The sequence below is a fragment of the Rhineura floridana genome, chromosome 1 (assembly GCF_030035675.1).
Source record: "Rhineura floridana isolate rRhiFlo1 chromosome 1, rRhiFlo1.hap2, whole genome shotgun sequence".
Classification (NCBI taxonomy): Eukaryota; Metazoa; Chordata; class Lepidosauria; order Squamata; family Rhineuridae; genus Rhineura; species Rhineura floridana.
Window position 1 is genome coordinate 308,026,940 of NC_084480.1, and position 21,055 is coordinate 308,047,994.

The following is a 21,055-nucleotide window of genomic DNA, read 5'->3' on the forward strand; positions in this document are numbered from 1 at the left end:
CAATTTGCATAAAACCACATGTTTACGGCTGTAGCAAGATGACCATCCTGTCTGGATTAAGGCCCGATGAAACTGCATCAAACATACAAATCCAGTTCACTGTGTTCAGATCTCTTCTCTCTCTCTCTCTCTCTCTCTCTATATATATATAATTTAAAAAGCAGTTGTGAGTGAGCATGAGTTGGGATGGGGTTGGTGTGTGTTAATTAAGCTCTGCCCTGAAGCATTTTCCTGATGTCACAAGCTCCTGGTATATGGCTGAATTAGGGAAAAGTTAGGGATAAACCCAGGGAAATTTGTACAGTTTAGTCTTCACAGCTTCATGTGACCAATTTAATGCCATCTACCGTGCAGAGGAATATGGGAATGAAAAGACAACTGATGAGTATCGGAAAACTTTGAGCAGTGTCCAAAAATGAGCCACAGCAGAGATGCAAAAATAGTGAATCATTCTGACTGCATACTGACTCTGAATCCTAGCAAGACAGAGACAGAGTATGTAGATGGTTCACAAGTCCAGATAATTGGTCAATTGCCTGCTTTGGATGGGGTCGTACTCCCTCTGAAACAGCAGGTTTGTAGTCTGGGGGAGATCCTAGATCCATCTTTGTTGCCAGAAGCCTAAATGACCTCAGTGGCTAGGAGTACCTTTTACCATCTTCGGTAGGTAAGAACATAAGAACATAAGAAGAGCCTGCTGGATCAGGCCAGTGGCCCATCTAGTCCAGCATCCTGTTCTCACAGTGGCCAACCAGGTGCCTGGGGGAAGCCCGCAAGCAGGACCCGAGTGCAAGAACACTTTCCCCTCCTGAGGCTTCCGGCAACTGGTTTTCAGAAGCATGCTGCCTCTGACTAGGGTGGCACAGCACAGCCATCATGGCTAGTAGCCATTGATAGCCCTGTCCTCCATGAATTTGTCTAATCTTCTTTTAAAGCCGTCCAAGCTGGTGGCCATTACTGCATCTTGTGGGAGCAAATTCCATAGTTTAACGATGCGCTGAGTAAAGAAGTACTTCCTTTTGTCTGTCCTGAATCTTCCAACATTCAGCTTCTTTGAATGTCCACGAGTTCTAGTATTATGAGGGAGAAGAACTTTTCTCTATCCACTTTCTCAATGCCATGCATAATTTTATACACTTCTATCATGTCTCCTCTGACCCGCCTTTTCTCTAAACTAAAAAGCCCCAAATGCTGCAACCTTTCCTCGTAAGGGAGTCCCTCCATCCCCTTGATCATTCTGGTTGCCCTCTTCTGAACCTTTTCCAACTCTAGAATATCCTTTTTGAGATGAGGCGACCAGAACTGTACACAGTATTCCAAATGCGGCCGCACCATAGATTTATACAACGGCATTATGATATCGGCTGTTTTATTTTCAATACCTTTCCTAATTATCCCTAGCATGGAATTTGCCTTTTTCACAGCTGCCGCACACTGGGTCGACATTTTCATCGTGCTGTCCACTACAACCCCGAGGTCTCTCTCCTGGTCGGTCACCGCCAGTTCAGACCCCATGAGCGTATATGTGAAATTAAGATGTTTTGCTCCAAGATGCATAATTTTACACTTGTTTATATTGAATTGCATTTGCCATTTTTCTGCCCATTCACTCAGTTTGGAGAGGTCTTTTTGGAGCTCTTCGCAATCCCTTTTTGTTTTAACAACCCTGAACAATTTAGTGTCATCAGCAAACTTGGCCACTTCACTGCTCACTCCTAATTCTAGGTCATTAATGAACAAGTTGAAAAGTACAGGTCCCAATACCGATCCTTGAGGGACTCCACTTTCTACAGCCCTCCATTGGGAGAACTGTCCGTTTATTCCTACTCTCTGCTTTCTGCTTCTTAACCAATTTCTTATCCACAAGAGGACCTCTCCTCTTATTCCATGACTGCTAAGCTTCCTCAGAAGCCTTTGGTGAGGTACCTTGTCAAACGCTTTTTGAAAGTCTAAGTACACTATGTCCACTGGATCACCTCTATCTATATGCTTGTTGACACTCTCAAAGAATTCTAATAGGTTACTGAGACAGGACTTTCCCTTGCAGAAGCCATGCTGGCTCTGCTTCAGCAAGGCTTGTTCTTCTATGTGCTTAGTTAATCTAGCTTTAATCATACTTTCTACCAGTTTTCCAGGGACAGAAGTTAAGCTAACTGGCCTGTAATTTCCGGGATCCCCTCTGGATCCCTTTTTGAAGATTGGCATTACATTTGCCACTTTCCAGTCCTCAGGCACGGAGGAGGACCCAAGGGACAAGTTACATATTTTAGTTAGCAGACCAGCAATTTCACATTTGAGTTCTTTGAGAACTCTCGGGTGGATGCCATCCGGGCCCGGTGATTTGTCAGTTTTTATATTGTCCATTAAGCTTAGAACTTCCTCTCTCGTTACCACTATTTGTCTCAGTTCCTCAGAATCCCTTCCTGCAAATGTTAGTTCAGGTTCAGGGATCTGCCCTATATCTTCCACTGTGAAGACAGATGCAAAGAATTCATTTAGCTTCTCTGCAATCTCCTTATCGTTCTTTAGTACACCTTTGACTCCCTTATCATCCAAGGGTCCAATTGTCTCCCTAGATGGTCTTCTGCTTTGAATGTATTTATAGAATTTTTTGTTGTTGGTTTTTATGTTCTTAGCAATGTGCTCCTCAAATTCTTTTTTAGCATCCCTTATTGTCTTCTTGCATTTCTTTTGCCAGAGTTTGTGTTCTTTTTTATTTTCTTCATTTGGACAAGACTTCCATTTTTTGAAGGAAGACTTTTTGCCTCTAAGAGCTTCCTTGACTTTGCTCGTTAACCATGCTGGCATCTTCTTGGCCCTGGCGGTACCTTTTCTGATCTGCGGTATGCACTCCAGTTGAGCTTCTAATATAGTGTTTTTAAACAACTTCCAAGCATTTTCGAGTGATGTGACCCTCTGGACTTTGTTTTTCAGCTTTCTTTTTACCAATCCCCTCATTTTTGTGAAGTTTCCTCTTTTGAAGTCAAATGTGACCGTGTTGGATTTTCTTGGCAATTGGCCAGTTACATGTATGTTTAATTTAATAGCACTGTGGTCACTGCTCCCAATCGGTTCAACAACACTTACATCTCGCACCAGGTCCCGGTCCCCACTGAGGATTAAGTCCAGGGTTGCCGTCCCTCTGGTCGGTTCCATGACCAACTGGTCTAGGGAATAGTCATTTAGAATATCTAGAAACTTTGCTTCTTTGTCATGATTGGAACACATATGCAGCCAGTCTATGTCCGGGTAGTTGAAGTCACCCATTACTACCACATTTCCTAGTTTGGATGCTTCCTCAATTTCATATTTCATCTCAAGGTCTCCCTGAGCATTTTGATCAGGGGGACGATAGATCGTTCCCAGTATTAAGTCCCTCCTGGGGCATGGTATCACCACCCACAACGATTCTGTGGAGGAGTCTGCCTCTTTGGGGGTTTCGAGCTTGCTGGATTCAATGCCTTCTTTCATGTACAGAGCGACTCCGCCACCAATACATCCTTCCCTGTCCTTCCGATATAGTTTATATCCAGGGATAACCGTATCCCACTGGTTTTCTCCATTCCACCAGGTCTCCGTTATGCTCACTATATCAATGCTCTCCTCTAAGACCAAGCACTCCAGTTCTCCCATCTTGGTTCGCAGGCTCCTAGCATTAGCGTACAGGCACTTGTAAGCAGTGTCTCTCTTCAAGTGTCTTTGGCACTTGTGGTTAGGCCTGTGGTAATTTTGCTCTTCTGAATTTATATCCTGTGCCCCTGCTCTCACAATGCCTACTTCTAGGCCTACCCCTTTTAAAATTTCATCATTTCTTTGGTTTTTGGTAAGACAGCTGTGGCCGTTTCTGACTACTGTTGTCCATGCACTGGTAACCTCCAGGCTGGATTATTGTAATACGTCCTATGTGGGGCTGCCCTTGAGGTTGGTCCAGAAGTTCCAGTTGGTACAAAATGCAGCGGCACGACTGCTCACGGTGGCAGGGTATCACCAACATGTTACCCCACTGCTTAAAGAATTGCACTGGTTGTCTATTAGATGCCAGCCAAGTTCAAGGTTCTCGTTTTGGTACACAAAGCCCTATACTGCTTGGGACCAGGATACCTGAAAGATCGTTTTATTCCTTGCTGTACATACCCAATTGATACTACACTCAGCAGGTGAGGGCCTCCTGCAGATACCATCTTATTAGGAAGTCTGTTCCACACAACATAGGAAGCAGACCTTTAGAGTTGTAGCACCCACCCTTTGGAATTCCCTCCCCTTAAATACTAACAGGCACCATCTCTGTTATCTTTATGGCACCTACTGAAGACTTTCCTCTTTCAACAAGCCTTTTAAGTAGAGTCCTTATCCCAGTTTGCATCTGTGCTGAAATTGCTTTTTAATGTTTTTAAAGATTTTGTTTTTTAAAAAATATGTTTTTAATTTTTTAAAATTTGCTTTAAAATATTTTAGTCTTTTTTCCATTGTTTGTCACCCTGGGTTCCTACTGCGAGGAAGGGTGGGACAGAAATTTAATAACAATAACAATAATTCTGACCTGTAAACAGCAAGATCCAGAATTAATTGGTTGTTTTCTTCATCATCTTTCAAGGAGAAAGAAAGCCTAGCAAGAATAGCAAAAAGAAGGTTGCACAGCATAACTAGAGCTGAAGGACTTTAACTGCTAGTGGTTTTAGCTTAATGCTGGCATAAACAAGACACACATCCTTCTTTCGACGTATCTGCAGGATCCTATACAACATTACATAAACTGTGTTCTGGTTTACTGCTCGTGCATGACAAAAAATAAAGTGGTTTAATTCAAAGCAAGTGACTCATGCTTGAAGAGAGACACCTGCTGGCCAAAAGCTAACCAGGGGGGCTCCTTGTGGAGTAGAATTTTATTTCTGAAAGTGCTTTTCAAGTCCCATTACTTCAAAGAACTTTATGGAGGTATGTATTACCATTACAGACGGAAATTTTTAAGGAAACCGTTGAGAAGATCAGTATCTAAGAGGATGCAAATATGTGAGACAGGAACATGAGAATCTGCCATTGAGCCCATTATTGCCTATTTGGCCCAGCAGCAGCAATCCACGGTCTCCTTTCAGACATTCTCCATCCAATACAGGCCAAGATCCCACATGGGATTTTATTTATTTACTTTACTATTACATTTATATACCGCCCCATAGCCAAAGCTCTCTGGGCAGTTTACAAAAATTAAAAACATTAAACATTAAACCAAATAGGATGTAATAACACCAATGTGAGAAGGGAGATAGTGTGCACAGTGGTGAAGAGACTGAGCTATAAATCAAGAAATCCCTGTTTTGATAGCCTTAAAGAAGTTGTTAGCTTCTCAACCCCTACTCTGCAATGTGAGGATAATACTGGTCAACCTTACAGGATAGTTTTAAGAATTTCAGCAATATAATGGGTGGTGTCAAGTGAAGTAGTTCTGCTACCAGAAGGACTTTTGGCTGCACAGTGGAAGTTCCCCTCTCTCCTTGCATGCCCCCTAAATCTGATTTGGGGTTTTCCCCCAACCCCCTGGAGCAGATTTGGGGATGGCGCATTGGGAGAGAAGAGGGAGAAGTTCTGTTGTGCAAATGGAAATCCTTGCACAAATGGAACTACTTTATTGGATACTGCCCACTGTATGTAAAACTCTTTGAATGCTCAAAAGTGCTGTAAAGTATTATTACTACCTTGATTCAGTTCGATCTCATCAATCCAACATTTTTCATATGCATTAAAACAGGGATGGGGAACCAGTTGGACTCTTAACTCCCATCAACCTCAACCATCATGTCCAATGATCACGAACAATGGGACTTGTAACCCAACAACATCTAGAAGGCCAAAGATTTCCCATCCCCAAATTAATTTTTTTATTATTATTATTGCCCAGCTACATGGCTACCAAAAAGCTACTTTGGACATGCCTAGTGGGATTTTTTTTCTTTGAACAGCGGACACCCACACCTGCCCCCTTCATGTCACATCACAACTCAGTTTATAAAAGTAATCCTATGTGACTCTGACAAGGAATTCTCATGACTAGATACATGTGGAAAGTTGGTTGTGTGATGAATCTATAAAAAAGACTTGCTCTATAATTATTCTAAAGCTAACTCTTTGGAATAAGTTGCCAGCCATAATTGATTAGTGAATTGTTATTGATCAGAAGATTAGAGAGTAAACAGTATATATAAATTCTCAACATCCTTTTCAGCTTGAATTTAGTTACAGGACAACTGCAAGGGTTATCCCACATTAAGAAATCAGGAGTGCATCTCTCAAGGCCCATTTATGTAACATATTTCAAATATGAGATTTTGGTGGCAATATGGTAAAAGCAGAAACTAAAATTTTAGTGACTAGAAAACACAAAATGCACTGGAATAAATTATGAACATTAATCTAGTTAGCATAAATATACTTCTTTTGCTTTGGCTAAAAAAATAGTTTGCAACTTTTGTTTTTATGAAGGGTCATGTGCATAAGAGAATGGAAGACCTCTGAAGGAACACTGAAAAGAAAATCAAAGACCAGAAGTCTCTAAGGACATCAAAGAGCTGTACAGTGGAAAAAGATCCTGTTCTCTGAACACTGAAGCCTCATTTCCATCAAGAGGGATAGAAATTTACAGAGCAATCCTAAACTGACTGGGATAGAGTGAAGTAGTAGTCAGATGACCCACTACTTCCCAAACCCCACTGGCTTGCTCTTGCCAGGATGGAAGGCGGATTTTTTTTCTTTTTTTCTCACCAGCACTTTTTTTATATAAAGATCTCTTTGAAATCAGTGGGATTAGAGATGTGAAGGCCTGGAAAAAAACTGGAACAATTCAGGGTTAAATCAGGTTTTCTCCATTCCCCCCCCCACACACACACACACAATTTTTCAGGGGAAAAAAAGGTTTGGGAAAAAGGAGAAAAAATGTTTTTCCCGCCAAATTTTTCCATTTTTTCCCCTGGGCCTTCACATCTCTAAGTGGGAGGAAAATTAACTACACCAGCTTCAGGCTGGCATTATTAACGGATCTGATCCAGGGAAGTGTTAGGGGAGGGAGGGAGCTTGTATCCAGTAGATCCAAGACCACCTTCAACATGCCCAAGAATGTTCTCTGACTGACAGAAACATTGCCAGTGGTATACCTACAGGGTTTTCTGTGGATGTACTGGAGGCCTCCAGGACAGGCAAACCAGCCAGCCAGTGAAGTTCCTCCCTGCCTGCAGAATTGTACCTTTTCCCATCTTACTCTCCCTCAGCCAGCCTTCACATGGGTAGACTTCTCTATTTTTTTAAATTAATGAAACTTTTATAACGTGGAAGACGCTGCCAGGATTTTCAGATTCATTGCACCCACTGCAATCTTCCAGTTCTCCTTCTTGCAGCTAAATAAATGATAAAAGAGGTTGTGCTTTGTGCTTCTCACCAAAGTGTGTAGCAGTTTATAAATATCTGTTCCTCCATATGAATCCACTGAAAGAAAATAATAGTGCATACCATTCATTAACTATTGACAACACGAGTCTCTGGGACTCTGAGCTTTCTTCAACATGTTTGTAGCTCCCAGAGCCATAATTCTGATCAGTCAACACAGCATTTTAAGATATTGCACACTTGCCGTCTTCTCACATGGACTGCCTTCAAGTCGATTCTGACTTATGGAGACCCTATGAATAAGGTTTTCATGGTAAGCGGTATTCAGGGTGGAGTTACCACTGCCTTCCTCTGAGGCTGAGAGGCAGTGACTGGCCCAAGGTCACCCAGTGAGCTTCATGGCTGTGTGGGGATTCGAACCCTGGTCTCCCAGGTCATAGTCCAACACTCTAACCACTACGCCACAAACTACTCCTATTTTTGTACAACTGTCAACACATTTTTACAGCAACGTGGAGACAGTGATAAAAGGGTGAGTTTCTTGCAAGACACTGTAGGTAAACATCAATATTTCTTTCCAGCCACTCTTCTTTTTCAAGCACACAAGTGTGTTGCAGAGATTTAATCATTCTCTTTGTGACAATAAAACAGTGATAATTTTCGTGTCTGTTATTTTGGGTTAAAATAACTTATCTGGTCTGAATAAAGAAAGAAAAACAGGCCAGATCATCTTTAATGTGGGAGATCCTACCTAAGGAATTGGAAAAACCTAAGCATAAGGTCTTGATATCTACTCTAAAATCCTCCAGATTTCGCAACAAGTGTGCGCGACATATGGATCTGGGTAAATATGGAAAATCATAAAAAAACCACTTTCCTCATTTAAACCATTAGCTTTTGGAATCTGACAAAACTGTCTATTTCTGGTAAATTATCAAAATCTTTACTCTCTTAACTAATCCCATCGCTAAAACAGGTGATTATGTCTTCTTACATACTTGGGCTCATTTACATTCAGAACTCTTCCTTCTGGGGTGATCAAAGTCCTTGGTGGTTTCTCTTTCTTGGATTGTCCTCTATATATATATATAAAAAAAGGAAGAAAGAGATTTTCAGTTTTTTATTATGTTGTATACTCACCCCTTCTGCGAGGTAACAAAAACAGAAATGGAAAGACAAGAGAAAGGTTGTCGGGTGTGATCTAGCTTTTAATTAAAACACAAATAATGTACTTTAATATAAGGAGGATACCTGGTGTGTCGCTTTACATTACAAAATCAAATAAAGTTAAGACTGCAGTCAGTTATACTGTCATCAGCAATTGGCTCAATTCTTGACTACCCAATGCCAGTCCAAACAGAGAAGTCTTATACCATCTCCCAGTAATTGCTTTGTTAGTTCTAGTCTTAAGTATCTAATATGAAGGAAACTTACTTCCCAGGGAGTATACTTAGAATCAGAGTGCATGTGCCCTTGCTGTTGAACCGTAGTGCTTGGATAATATTGTTAATAATATTGTTAGCAATAATATTATATGCAAATGACACTGGAAAAGAAGCACTCTCCATGGTACTTTGAAAGCGTCGTGTAGGGTTATCACACTGATTCTAATGCAGAGAAAGCGGATGTTTCCTCATGAGCACTAGAGAAGGGAAACATTCAACATACAGAACTGCAGCAGTCCATTCACCTATCTGCTCTGCAGAATCTCTTCACCCCTTAGCAAGAGATGAACATGTTAAACTAAACTCAATATGCTTAATCCAGAGTTTCTTAAAATTTGAGGGATCATGTCCTCCCCCTCCTCCCCGGAGAGACAGCGTGTCACAAACATGTCTTGTGTGTAACAGGCCTTCAAAAAGTCAAGGTTTGGGGTTTCCCATATTGTAGATTATGACCTGTGATGACTGAAAGGAGTGGGCTTACACATTGCAACTACGGCTGACCTCAAGCTAGAGTGGAACTAATGCCAGGAAGGAAACCGGGGGTAATGTGTAGGAGCCAAGTGTATGGGGGAGGAAGCACACAAAGAACATAATCTACCCCATTTTCAGGTCCCCTCTGCTGATTATCAGTGGGATGTGAGGGGGCAATAATATTACTGGTATGATTATTAGCATTTAGAGTATTCAGAGCACTTTATATTCATTATCTCAGGAACCCTCACAACAACACTGTAAAGATAGGTCAGTATTATTAACCACCCACCACCCACACTGCAGATGGGTGCTGAGAGAGAACAGCTTGACTTACATTTATTCTCCCAGCTACTTGGGAGCATCTTATCTATGAGTAGCCCCTGCATGGCTGGGAGAAATTTTAAATTACCCAACCATCTGGGCAGAACCCAGGAAGTGCAATCCCGGCAGAGATTATGAGATCTGAACCTGAGATTTCATGGTTCAGCCAGCGTTAAGGAAGTAATCTTATCCTGGAGACTTCTAAAATATTATTTCCTGAGAACTCAAGCGACATTACTTTGACTGGGCTTAGCAGACGGGACTTGCATTAATATCTTCCCTCCCACAGATACCTTCTGCATCTGCCTATTGCCTATGAAAAAAAAATTCCATGTGTTTTATTATCCATCTTCACCTGTCCTACCAAGTGTCTTCAAAAGGATCCTGCTCCTTAACAGTCCATCTTTGTTAGTGAAATACTTGTGAATTTTAATAAGACTGTTAACAGTTGTTATTCTGCAAATATTGCAATCTTTGGGGAAGTTAGAAGTGTGAGGCCCTGAAGACAATGCAGTATTACCCTGCACAAGGAGGAAAAATGTGCACATCTGCACCAATGCCATCAGAAAGACCCATGTGATCAGGCCCTGCCCACATACTTGCATCATGTCACTTTCCCAGCTGTGCAGGAGCTGCTCATATAAGCAGAACCCAGCTCACTGCTGCTTCCTAGTCCGTTTAAACCGCCTCAGTGACTTAAAAAATAAACCAAACATCTCTCTTTGCAACTCTTCCTAAAGAGAAATATAGAAATAGGCAAAGGGAAGAGTTTGATGGATGCCAAAAAACTGCTGCTATTACAAAAGCTGACAGGAGCTCCATCTAAGCGCTGCCTGTTGGAGTACGGCCAGATGAAAAACTGAAAGGGAGGGGCTGCTACTTCACTCAGCCATCCACATGTTCAAATGTGACTGGACCAAGTGGGAGGAGCAAGTCATCCACGGATCCCCTCCCCCTTTGCAGGAAAATCACCTCCCAGTCTTTACCTTTTCCTGTACTCGGGCCTGACCTCACTTACCCTGACTTTTAATTGTAACATCCACGAACTTGCTTCTCCTGTTGCTTTAGTACCAAAACTTCTGAACTCAGGTAGGATTCAATAGGGGCATTTGGAATTGGACTGCCTTCAAGTTGATCCCAACTTATGGCTACCCTATGAATAGGGTTTTCATGGTAAATGGTATTCAGAGGGGGTTTCCCATTGCCTTTTTTCTGAGGCTAGTCCTCCCCAGATGTCTAGGGCCTACTCAGCTTGCCACAGCTGCACAAGCCAGCCCCTTCCTTGTCCGCAACTGCCAGCTGGGGGAGAGGTGCATTCTACAGCAGACACTCATAGTCAACATCTGCAGTACATATCTTGTGAGATCTTGCTGACCTAATAAAGTTATTGTCCTAATATGGATTTTGGATTTTTTCTTATGGGCCCACACAGCTACCTTTCCTTTTTATCTGCAGTAAAGATGGGTTGATTAGACCACTGGTTCCCAAACTTTTTCCCCCCACAGACCACTTGAAAACTGCCGAGGGTATTGGCGGATCACTTAATGATTTTTCAGCCGGCTGAAGCAACTGTAATGCACTGTGCTAGTTATCTTTAACTGCATTTGTGTTGCTCCTTTTATTTCTTATATTGTCTTTATTGTACTACAATTGGAACTCCATAGAATTCAAATTGTAAGCGTTCTTCACAGACACACCATAGGCCACCGGAATGAAGCTCGCGGACCAGTGGTGGTCCATGGCCCACAATTTGGGAGGCCCTGGGTAGACCATTTGACCTTCTAAGCCATAATAAATACCACTGAAATAGGAAGGACAAAAATAATCTGGTATTGTGGATAAGTAAAAAAAATTAATTACCATTAGTTTAGAAAATACATTTTAGAATTACTTATACCCATTTTCATTTGCTTTCTTTTTTTCTTCAACATATCTGTGAGCTTCGAGCCTAGCCTCTGGAGTGTGAGGCACAGGTTCCTCCCAAAAGGCTCTCTCTTCTTCGTCGTCTTCCTTTACCACTAATTCATGGTATTCATTTCCTTCTTCAGCCTTCTGATGGTTCTCTCTTTCTTTTACAGAGTATGGGCTGAAAAGCAACACACAAAAGAATGATCTTTGAAGCTTTATTTATTTTAAATCATAGGCTGCTCTTCAGTCATGTTTCCAGCATTTCACATTAAGACTGTAGTCTTAAAATAAGACTTCCGGGAAGGGTGACTTAGCCTGTGCCTGCTTTTGAGACGGGCTCCTGCCTCAAAAGAAGCTTATTCAGATATATCAGTCAGATTTTTTTTTTTTTTGACTGATTAAACTTCTCCCGGGTAGGGAGAAACGAAGAGATTAACCTCAAAGCCTATTTTTGTTGGGACGACCAGATCTCATTAATTTATGGGACGAGGTCCAGCCGACGAAGGTGGGACGGATTTTCAACAACAAGCTCTATCTGATAAAGCGAACGTTCATCTTATCTTCTAAGAGAGAACGCATTAACAGGCAAGCACCCTTCTTTCTATATTTTTCTTTTACTTGACTTAAATTGTTGCTGTTTAAAAGAGATTTGCCAGATTGATCGGTTTTTGACATCTCACTGGGGAGCCATAACTTCTCTCTGCTACTCACTAATTAATAGCTTATCTCTGTTTTTGTTGCAAAAAGCTGTCCTGGATTTGCATTCTAAAGATATACACAGAAGAGGGATTTCTATTCCAGATTTTTATTTTGAAGAATATTATATTGTCTGAGACTACTCTCTTTTTGGTCTATTTTATTTTGACGAATCTGTTTCCTGACGACCGCCATTAATTGTTTCGATCCTGGGAACTGCATTTTGTTTACTTAAGCATGGAGAGATAAGGCTGTCTGCTCTGTTTATACTGTGATGTCACCAAGTTTGGAGTATTAACCCAATTGTTGCTGAAATAAGAAGTGGTTTTCCTATATTTTTCTTTTAAAATGGCAATTAAGAAAGTGGCTGAGAAGCTGGAAATAACTATGTTTCAGAAAATAATGGATGAGATTGAGATAACGAAACAAAACCTGCGACAGGGTTGTAAGGAGCTGAAAATTGAATTGAGTAAAATGAAGCAGGAGATTAAAGATATAGGGGTCCCTGTGAGAGAGGTGACCCTGGAAGGGGTCCCTGTGAGAGAGGAGACCCCGGAGATTGGAACAAACGTGGAACAGGAAAAAGATTTGGAGTCTATGGACTTTAGAAACAAAATCTATTGTTTGGAGACACAGGAGATTAAAGACATAGGGGTCCTTGTGAGAGAGGAGACCCTGGAGACTGGAACAGGGGTCCCTGTGAGAGAGGAGACCCTGGAGACTGGAACAGGGGTCCCTGTGAGAGAGGAGATCCCGGAGATTGGAACAAACGTGGAACAGGAACAAGATTTGGAGTCTATGGACTTTAGAAATAAAATCTATTGTTTGGAACTCAATGTTATCTCTGAAGAAATTAATGAAGATTCTAGAGATAAAGTTATCAATGGCATGGATAATCTTCTGGACTGGAATGATGTGATGGAGCCCAATATAGAGAAAATCTATGGAATTAACTGCAGCCATGTGACAATGGAAAAACTTTCAAGAGATGACCCAGTGTATTTTGAAAAAAAGAACAGAGATATGATTTTACAGCAGTATTTCAGCAACCTATTCAGAATGGATGGCAAGAAAATATTTGGGATAGAGGTAATTCCCATCAGACTCTTACTATATGACTATGGCTTTGACAGCAAGATTATTATGGAATACTGATAATGGAAGATTGGATACTGAAATTACTGGACTTAACAAGACTACTGAAGATGGAAGATGGAAAATGGAACTAATAGGGATAATAGAACAATGGCTACTGAAATTACTGAACCTAACAGATTCTGATGTGATGGATTAATTGAAATGTTTATTTTGACTATGGTTATGACAATAAGATTATCATAATTAGTAATGAGATGGATTAATCGATATGCTTATCTGGAAAAAAAAATTGATAGATATATTTCTTAAAGAATTGAAACCTCTCTTTGACTTTTTGTGGAAAGAATAAAGTAATGTTTATGAGATTTGATGATTAAGTAAGATAACTACTGGAGGAAAGTGATTTTATAATATGACTTAAGAGACAGGATTGTTATATATTATAGACTTATAACTGATTTGATCTTTGACAAATGGGAAGTCAATATTTTACTCTTTACTTTTTATTTTTGTTTTTTTTTTTTTCTTTTTTTCTTTTTGTTTAACTATTTTTGATTTTGTTTTTTGTCTTTGAATGTTTTATGATTTTGTCTTGTATGTTTTATGAAAATCTGAATAAAAATTATTGAAAAAAAAAAAAAAAAAGACTGTAGTCTTAAAATATGATAAAATGCAACAAATGAAAAAGCAGAAGCTGAAGCAATCAAACTTTTAAAGTCTAGGAGAATAAACCTGTTTTCATCAGGCACTGAGTATTATGGATGCCAGGCAAGCCTCCTTTGAGAAGGAATTCCACAAATATGGTGCCACCACAGAGAAGGCCATCTCTCCAGTTTACATCCATCTCACATCAGATGGTGGGAGCACCCAGAGAGGAACTTCCAAAGATGACCTTAATGCATTAGCAGGCTACTTGAGCACAGGTGTTTCTTCAGTTACCCAGGTCCCAGGCCAAGCAGGTATTTCAAGACAAGCATCAGCACTCTGAATTATTCTCAGAAGTGGACTGGGAGCCAGTGATTATATGCAAGATATTTTCCTAGTGACCTATTCCTGTTAACAGAATGAAGATGAAACATGGTAACATCAAAGTATCCAGACTACATTTTTCTTCTGAAGCCCCAACTAGGTATTTTGCATTTTTAAACAATGAAAAGTGGAGATACTCAGCACGTGTGAGTCCCATGTGATCTACAGAGACATACAATATCCTAACCTTATGTTATGCATCTGTCTTTCCAGGGAATGGGGAAAAAAATCCATATAAAGAGAAAGATACAAAATGGGCAGATAAAAGCACATACATGGTGCTGTTGATGTCTGTGTACCATCGTCCATCAAATCCCACATTATATTTCTTTTGTTTCTCTTTTTCCTTCTTCTTCCACTTTTCTTGTATCCGCCTTTGTGCCTCTTCTTTTTCTTCTCTTCTTTTAAGAAGATAGACCTGTTCCTGCTCTTGGATTTGCTTTGCTACTTCAGAATAGTTCTGTAAAGCTTGAATCCTCTCTGAACGTGCTATCTCTTTACAATCCAAAAACTTAAAGAGGGGAAAAAACAAAATAAACACACACACAAAATTAAAAATCCATGTCATATTCACTCATTTTTATTATTTTTTATTAAAATATTTTTCTACAAAATTACAACAGCAGCTTTCTGTAACAAGTTTGCATTGCTTAAATTAATTTTAAACTAACCACAGTTCCCCCATGATGTTTGAACTCAGGAAACTGTAGTTTGCTTAAACCAGGGTCCAAGAGCCACACTGCATTATTTCAAATCCTCCGGGAGCTGCACACCAAAAGTGGCTTGCTATAGCTCTTTCATATTACAGGAAAGTACAATTTCCTGTTACACCTGAACTGTGCCACTGTCTATTTGCCAAAATGTACAGCTATGAAAATGACTCTATATTAAGGAATATGTTTTCTTTTAACTCCATGAAGGAAAAAACAAGTCATAGACAGGAGCCTAAGTCCTAACTGCTTGTGGGCCAGTTTTAGGAACCTATTGCCAAGGCTGGTATACAGAGTTATGTCTGACCCTAGGAAAAATCAAAAGCAAGTCAGCCATTTGTCAATGAGGCGATCATAAACTTGACCTTTACCATTTTTTCTTATAACTATGCCAAGTAAATATCAGATTAATTCCATCAGGTATGTCACCCAATTAAAGAAATCATGTTCAATATCATATGACACTTATTCCACTCATCAACCGTATAAATTTGCAAAAATCTGCCTATGGGTGAAAAACATAGTTAAGAAGCACACTTTCTTTGTTTTTAGATCACGTATCCATGCACGGTAACAAACATCATCTTACAGAAGGAACTCCACCCTACGTAAGAGATGAGGTATTCCTCTTTTAGGATGGTACTTGCCATATTCATATTTATAAGTATTTGTATAAAAATACTTTTTTAATTATAAAATATCCTGCCCAATTAACCAAAGGCATATTTTTGAATTTTAACAGTTCAATCCTATACACTGTACAAATCTATACAGTGCAAATTTATGCAAGAATTCACATTAACTATTTTTAGTAATAGGTCAAAACAAAAATATATTTATTTGTCCAGGCCTTTGGAACATATTGATGATGGTGGTGATTAGAGTTGAGGCTTAGTGTTGCTGTTTTTGTAATGAACATATAATTATATTTTGTTTTGTTTTATATTACTGTTTATACTGTATGTTGTGTTATAAGCCAACCCGTGCTCTGATCTGGAGGTAGGGTGGGGTATAAACACTTTGAAATAAATAGATAGATGTCTGCTCAAAAGAAAGCCTTACTGAGTTCAACTGGTGAAACTGATTAATCAAATTAATGCTGCATCCTTACTTTCATTACATTCTAAAACTACTTATCTATATTTTGCATTAGCATGTTTGCTTAATCTGGCCCTTGATACAAAACAAGGGGGTTTTCAGTTGCATTTTCCATTAAACATACTTTGAGCTGATGAAGAGTAGCAACCACAAACTGTCTGTAACCTTCAAAATCAGTGCATGGGTTTCCAACGAGGAAGAGCTCTTTAAGATGTATATTGCTTTTCAGGGTCTTAATACTGGATAATTCTCCAATGAAATTAGCTGTCAAATCCAGCTTTTGCAATTCTTCACAACCTATTTGGAAAATATGACATTTTTTTAAAAAAAAAAATCATTACCTTTGCATTTAATAAGCACACACTGTTACCTCAGAGTGATGATGGGACCCCATCTACGCTCACCTTTGTTTCCCAAACACAAATGTCAGATTCTAGGACAATAACTGGTTTTTTTAAATTATGAAATTATGAAAAGTGTGCTTGTCAAACTTCTCATAAAACAGGAGAGATTTAATGAAAAATGTTCATTGTAAATGAGTAAAAATGGAGAGCATACCCATAGAGTATGTTTTGGGTGATTATTTTAAGCCTTTGCTGACTATAAGATACAGCAGCCCAACTCAGATATAACAGGAAAGTATGATTTCCCACTACATTAATGAACCACAACAAGCTCTCAGGCTCACACACTCCCTCGTCCCTCCTTTTTTTACTCCTGTGAGAAGATCAGAAGCTCCACATGATGTTTTATTTTGGAGAACTGTAGCTTGGTTAAAAGTTCAAATGATGGTTAGTGAGAACATGTCAAGATCAAACCAAGGTTGCAGATCGTAGCTTGTTCTCAAATTACAGTTTAAGCAAACCAATGATTCCCACATTTGAACATCATGAAGAACTGCAATTAATATAAAACTAGATGCAAATGCCTCTAATTGCCTCCTCTGGCATGTGAAAGATGAGAAGTGAAGTACCCAAGGCTCACCATGACTTATTCACATAATGGGAAATTATTATTGCCCAATAACATGAAGTAGTTTCCTTATCCTTCCTGAAGTGTTTAGCCTCTCTCACACATGAAGATATTAACTGAGAGCTAGATCACTGATATTTTCTTAATTTTTTTTAATAGCATTAGATCTCCTCCAGACAATATTAAGCACTCCTAAGCCCCATTGGCTTCAACAGAGAAAAGGACATTTTAAAAATGCTTAATTCATCTGTTGAAATCAACAAGAGTCAAAGTGTTCAACCTTGGCTGCATCATGCCTATTGTTTTCAGGACTGTAGTTGAAAATTAATTTTACTTCTAAATTATGTCCAAGCAATGTTTAAAATGAAAAAGTTGGATAATTCTCCATTCCTCCTAAATGAAGGCAGTCATCTATGTCAGGTTACAACTTTAAAATAAACTATTAATAATTCATTTTACCAATGATATTTTATATCATGCTGCTTTTCTCTGTGTGAGTTCATAGGAGAATAGCAATCCTAACAAGACTGAGATGCTGTTGGTGGGAGGGCCCTCTGCCCAGATGGTTGATGTTCGACCTGCCCTAGATGGGGTTACACTCCCCCTAAAGGAGCAGGTATGTAGTTTGGGGGTCTTATTAGACCCGCTCCTGTCACTTGAGGCTCAGGTAGCCTCGGTGGCACGGAATGCATTCTACCAGCTTCGGCTGGTAGCCCAACTACGACCCTATCTGGACAGGGAGAATCTCGCCTCAGTTATCCATGCTATGGTAACCTCTAGATTGGACTACTGTAATGCACTCTACGTGGGGCTACCTATGAAGACGGTTCGGAAACTTCAGCTAGTGCAAAATGCTGCGGCCAGAGTTCTCACTGGGACAAAGAAATTTGACCATATAACACCTGTCCTGGCGCAGCTGCACTGGCTACCGATATGTTTCCGGGCCAGATTCAAAGTGTTGGTTCTTACCTATAAAGCCCTAAACGGCATCGGACCGCAATACCTGGTGGAGCGCCTCTCTCGCTATGTACCTACCCGTTCACTACGCTCGACGTCGAAGGCCCTTCTCCGGGTCCCAACTCATAAAGAGGCCCGGAGATCAACAACTAGATCTAGGGCCTTCTCGGTGGTGGCCCCCGAACTATGGAATGCCCTCCCAGACGAGATACGCCTGGCGCCTTCTTTGTTATCTTTTCGGCGCCAGGTAAAAACCTACCTTTTCGCCCAGGCTTTTTAAACATTTTAAATTTAATTTTAAACCTAATATGGATTTTAATTTATAAACTCAATGGCAATTCTATTTCGGATTTTTATCATGTTTAATGTTTTTATAATTGTATTATATTTTTCACACTTGCTCATATTTTAATTGTGATTTTATTTGTTGTACACCGCCCTGAGAGCTTTCTGCTATAGGGCGGTCTAGAAATGTAATTAAATAAATAATAAATAAATAAAATAGCAATATTTGCTTACAGGAGAAAACCTTCAAATATCAAGAAAAAACATTATTATTTGAAAAAGGGAAGAGATGCATGTGATTCAAGGAAAGTGGTCATACAATGCAAAAGAATAGCACTGTAGATCTCTCCTTGCACTCTTCACAGTAATTTAGGAGGTTCCTTCCTTCAGCCCTCAGATCACAGTAAAAATGGGGGGGGATTCAAAATTAGCCCATGCTCAAGACAAAATCGCAACATTGCCTTATAAAAAATGAAATAAAAGCACATTTACAGTGCAGTCCTGTATTTATTCAGAAATCAGACACATTGAGTCCAAGAGTGCTTACTCCCAGGTAAATGGGCATAGCCTTAACAGGCACATATTTGAAGCCTTAGATATATGAAACAATCAATGTCTCCTTACAGCCTTACTATTTGGCAAACACATTTACATGGCTTACACAGTTTGGGACCACAATACCTGATGGAACACCTCTCCCGACACGAACTCACCCGTACATTATGCTCAACATCCAAGGCCCTCCTCCAGGTGCCTACTCCGAGGGAAGCTCAGAGGATGGCAACAAGAGAGAGGGCCTTCTCAGTGGTGGCCCCCAAATTATGGAATGATCTCCCTGACGAGATGCACCTGGCACCAACACTGTTATTTTTTCAGCACCAGGTCAAGACTTTCCTCTTTTCCCAGACATTTTAGCATGTGTTTTTAAATTGCTTTTTAAATTTGTATATTTGTTTTTAATGTTTTTAATTGAGAGCTTCGGCTATGGGGCAGTATATAAATGCAATAAATAATAATAATTTATAGATAGTATCTTTCCGGGCCATATACAGCAGGAGATTTAAATTGTTTCAGCAACCTTGCCCTGAAACGTTGTCCTTCCTTTGCCTAGGCAGCAGACAGGAAATCCTAAGGTTAACACTCCTGTAGCAGAGGGAATAGGACAGTATTATAATTGCTATCATCTCTGTCCTACTGGTGCCTCTTGTAATTAGACCCCTTTGTCCCTCCTATTCTCTAAATGTGGTCACTAGCACCCTTTACTTTACTTTGATGATAGACATATTGTTATAAGAAATAATTAGAAGTGGTTTGTCTGGGGCAGATTCCATCTCAAGGCATGGGCAAATTGGATAAGATGCTATATACTATGTCTAAGATTTATGATTTTAGGTGACCCAGATGAATACAGGATTAGTTTTGTAACTCTGAGCTTCCAAGGTAGAAAAGCAGGATAAAATTAAAAGTGGGAGAACCAATATCTCTGCAGAGGCATGAACAATAATGTCAGACAGACACATAGGGAACTTCATTTATACTAGTCTGAATAATCATAGCACTCATTTGGACCTGCCTATAATTTAGGCAGGCACACTTGAAAATAATGGCTCTAAATGAATCTCATCACTGCTTAAATGTATGCATAACCACCACACAAAGGATTTTTGATGGCCCAACCCAATCACACAGCTATCTTTTCGCTAGCTTGTAGACGCCAGCAGTCCAACTGTCACACTGGAGAATTGGGCAATCACTCAACATATGTTGCCATGTCTGTTCAGCACAACAGTTCAAGCTTCAATTTGCTGTCTTGCCATCTCACTTACACAACGTGTTATTAAAGCTCTATGGGCAGGAAGTCCTATTAAGTGTGAAGAGCACTTTGAGGTCACACAGTGTTAGAACTGGCTCTCCTGCAGACAAGGATAAAGTAATGGCAGGCCTCTTTCTTGCTCAGAAGAATGAATTATGCCTAGCATGGAAGTTCACATAGGGAGCATCACTTGTCAGTTCAGGAAGGTCTCTCAAGCTGGTAAGGTTTGTTCCCCATGCTGTATGCATACATCTCTGCTTGATATTTCTTAGGTCAACAGGTTCAAGAAGCATTCTAAGGTCAAGTTCCAGCATACAGGACTTGAACCTAAACAGATTAAGAAATTTCTGTTTCAGATGAATAGAAAACCCATGCACACCAAGAATTTAGCAGGAATGCAGCAGTACCATCCTCTTTCTCAGAAACAGATGCACATACAAATCCTTCCCACACTAAACAAAAATGACTTACAGAAGGATCTTACCTTCCACATTTTCAATTTTTTCAATGTTGTTTAAAGCCAAATTTAAATATTCAAGCTTCTTCAGTTTGCTAACATTTTCTGAAACAGAATTTATAACCCATCATGTCAATTTGCAAGGACAGGCTTAATAAAGCAGACAATCCTTTGTAAATTACCAACTGAAAAGAAATTGTTGTTGTTGTTATATGCTTTCAAGTCGATTATAACTTATGGCGACCCTACGAATCAGCAACCTCCAACGGCAACAGAAAATAAAACAGAGAAAAAAATAATACCACTCTGTTCAGAGAAATTATGAACTTCTATGATGCAAAATGCAAAATACAATGAAATAATAAAGACCTGAATTAAGGATCTTTTTTCAGAATAGATGGCGCTGCCTGTTCACTGC

General features: G+C 39.8%; 1 protein-coding gene across 3 annotated transcripts in view; it reads right to left on the bottom strand.

Annotated features, from left to right (window-relative positions):
- Positions 1-21,055, bottom strand: part of DNAAF11 (dynein axonemal assembly factor 11) — a 52,891-nt gene that overhangs the window by 23,411 nt on the left and 8,425 nt on the right. The window contains exons 3-8 of one of the 3 annotated variants that reach the window (XM_061606879.1): positions 20,665-20,742; positions 16,278-16,450; positions 14,621-14,856; positions 11,512-11,700; positions 8,373-8,450; positions 4,541-4,606 (exon numbers count right to left, since the gene is read on the bottom strand). In XM_061606879.1, the coding sequence (XP_061462863.1) occupies positions 4,541-4,606; positions 8,373-8,450; positions 11,512-11,700; positions 14,621-14,856; positions 16,278-16,450; positions 20,665-20,742 (820 nt within the window). The remainder of the gene's footprint in view (positions 1-4,540; positions 4,607-8,372; positions 8,451-11,511; positions 11,701-14,620; positions 14,857-16,277; positions 16,451-20,664; positions 20,743-21,055) is intronic. The other 2 variants (XM_061606889.1, XM_061606899.1) reach the window with 2 other exon arrangements.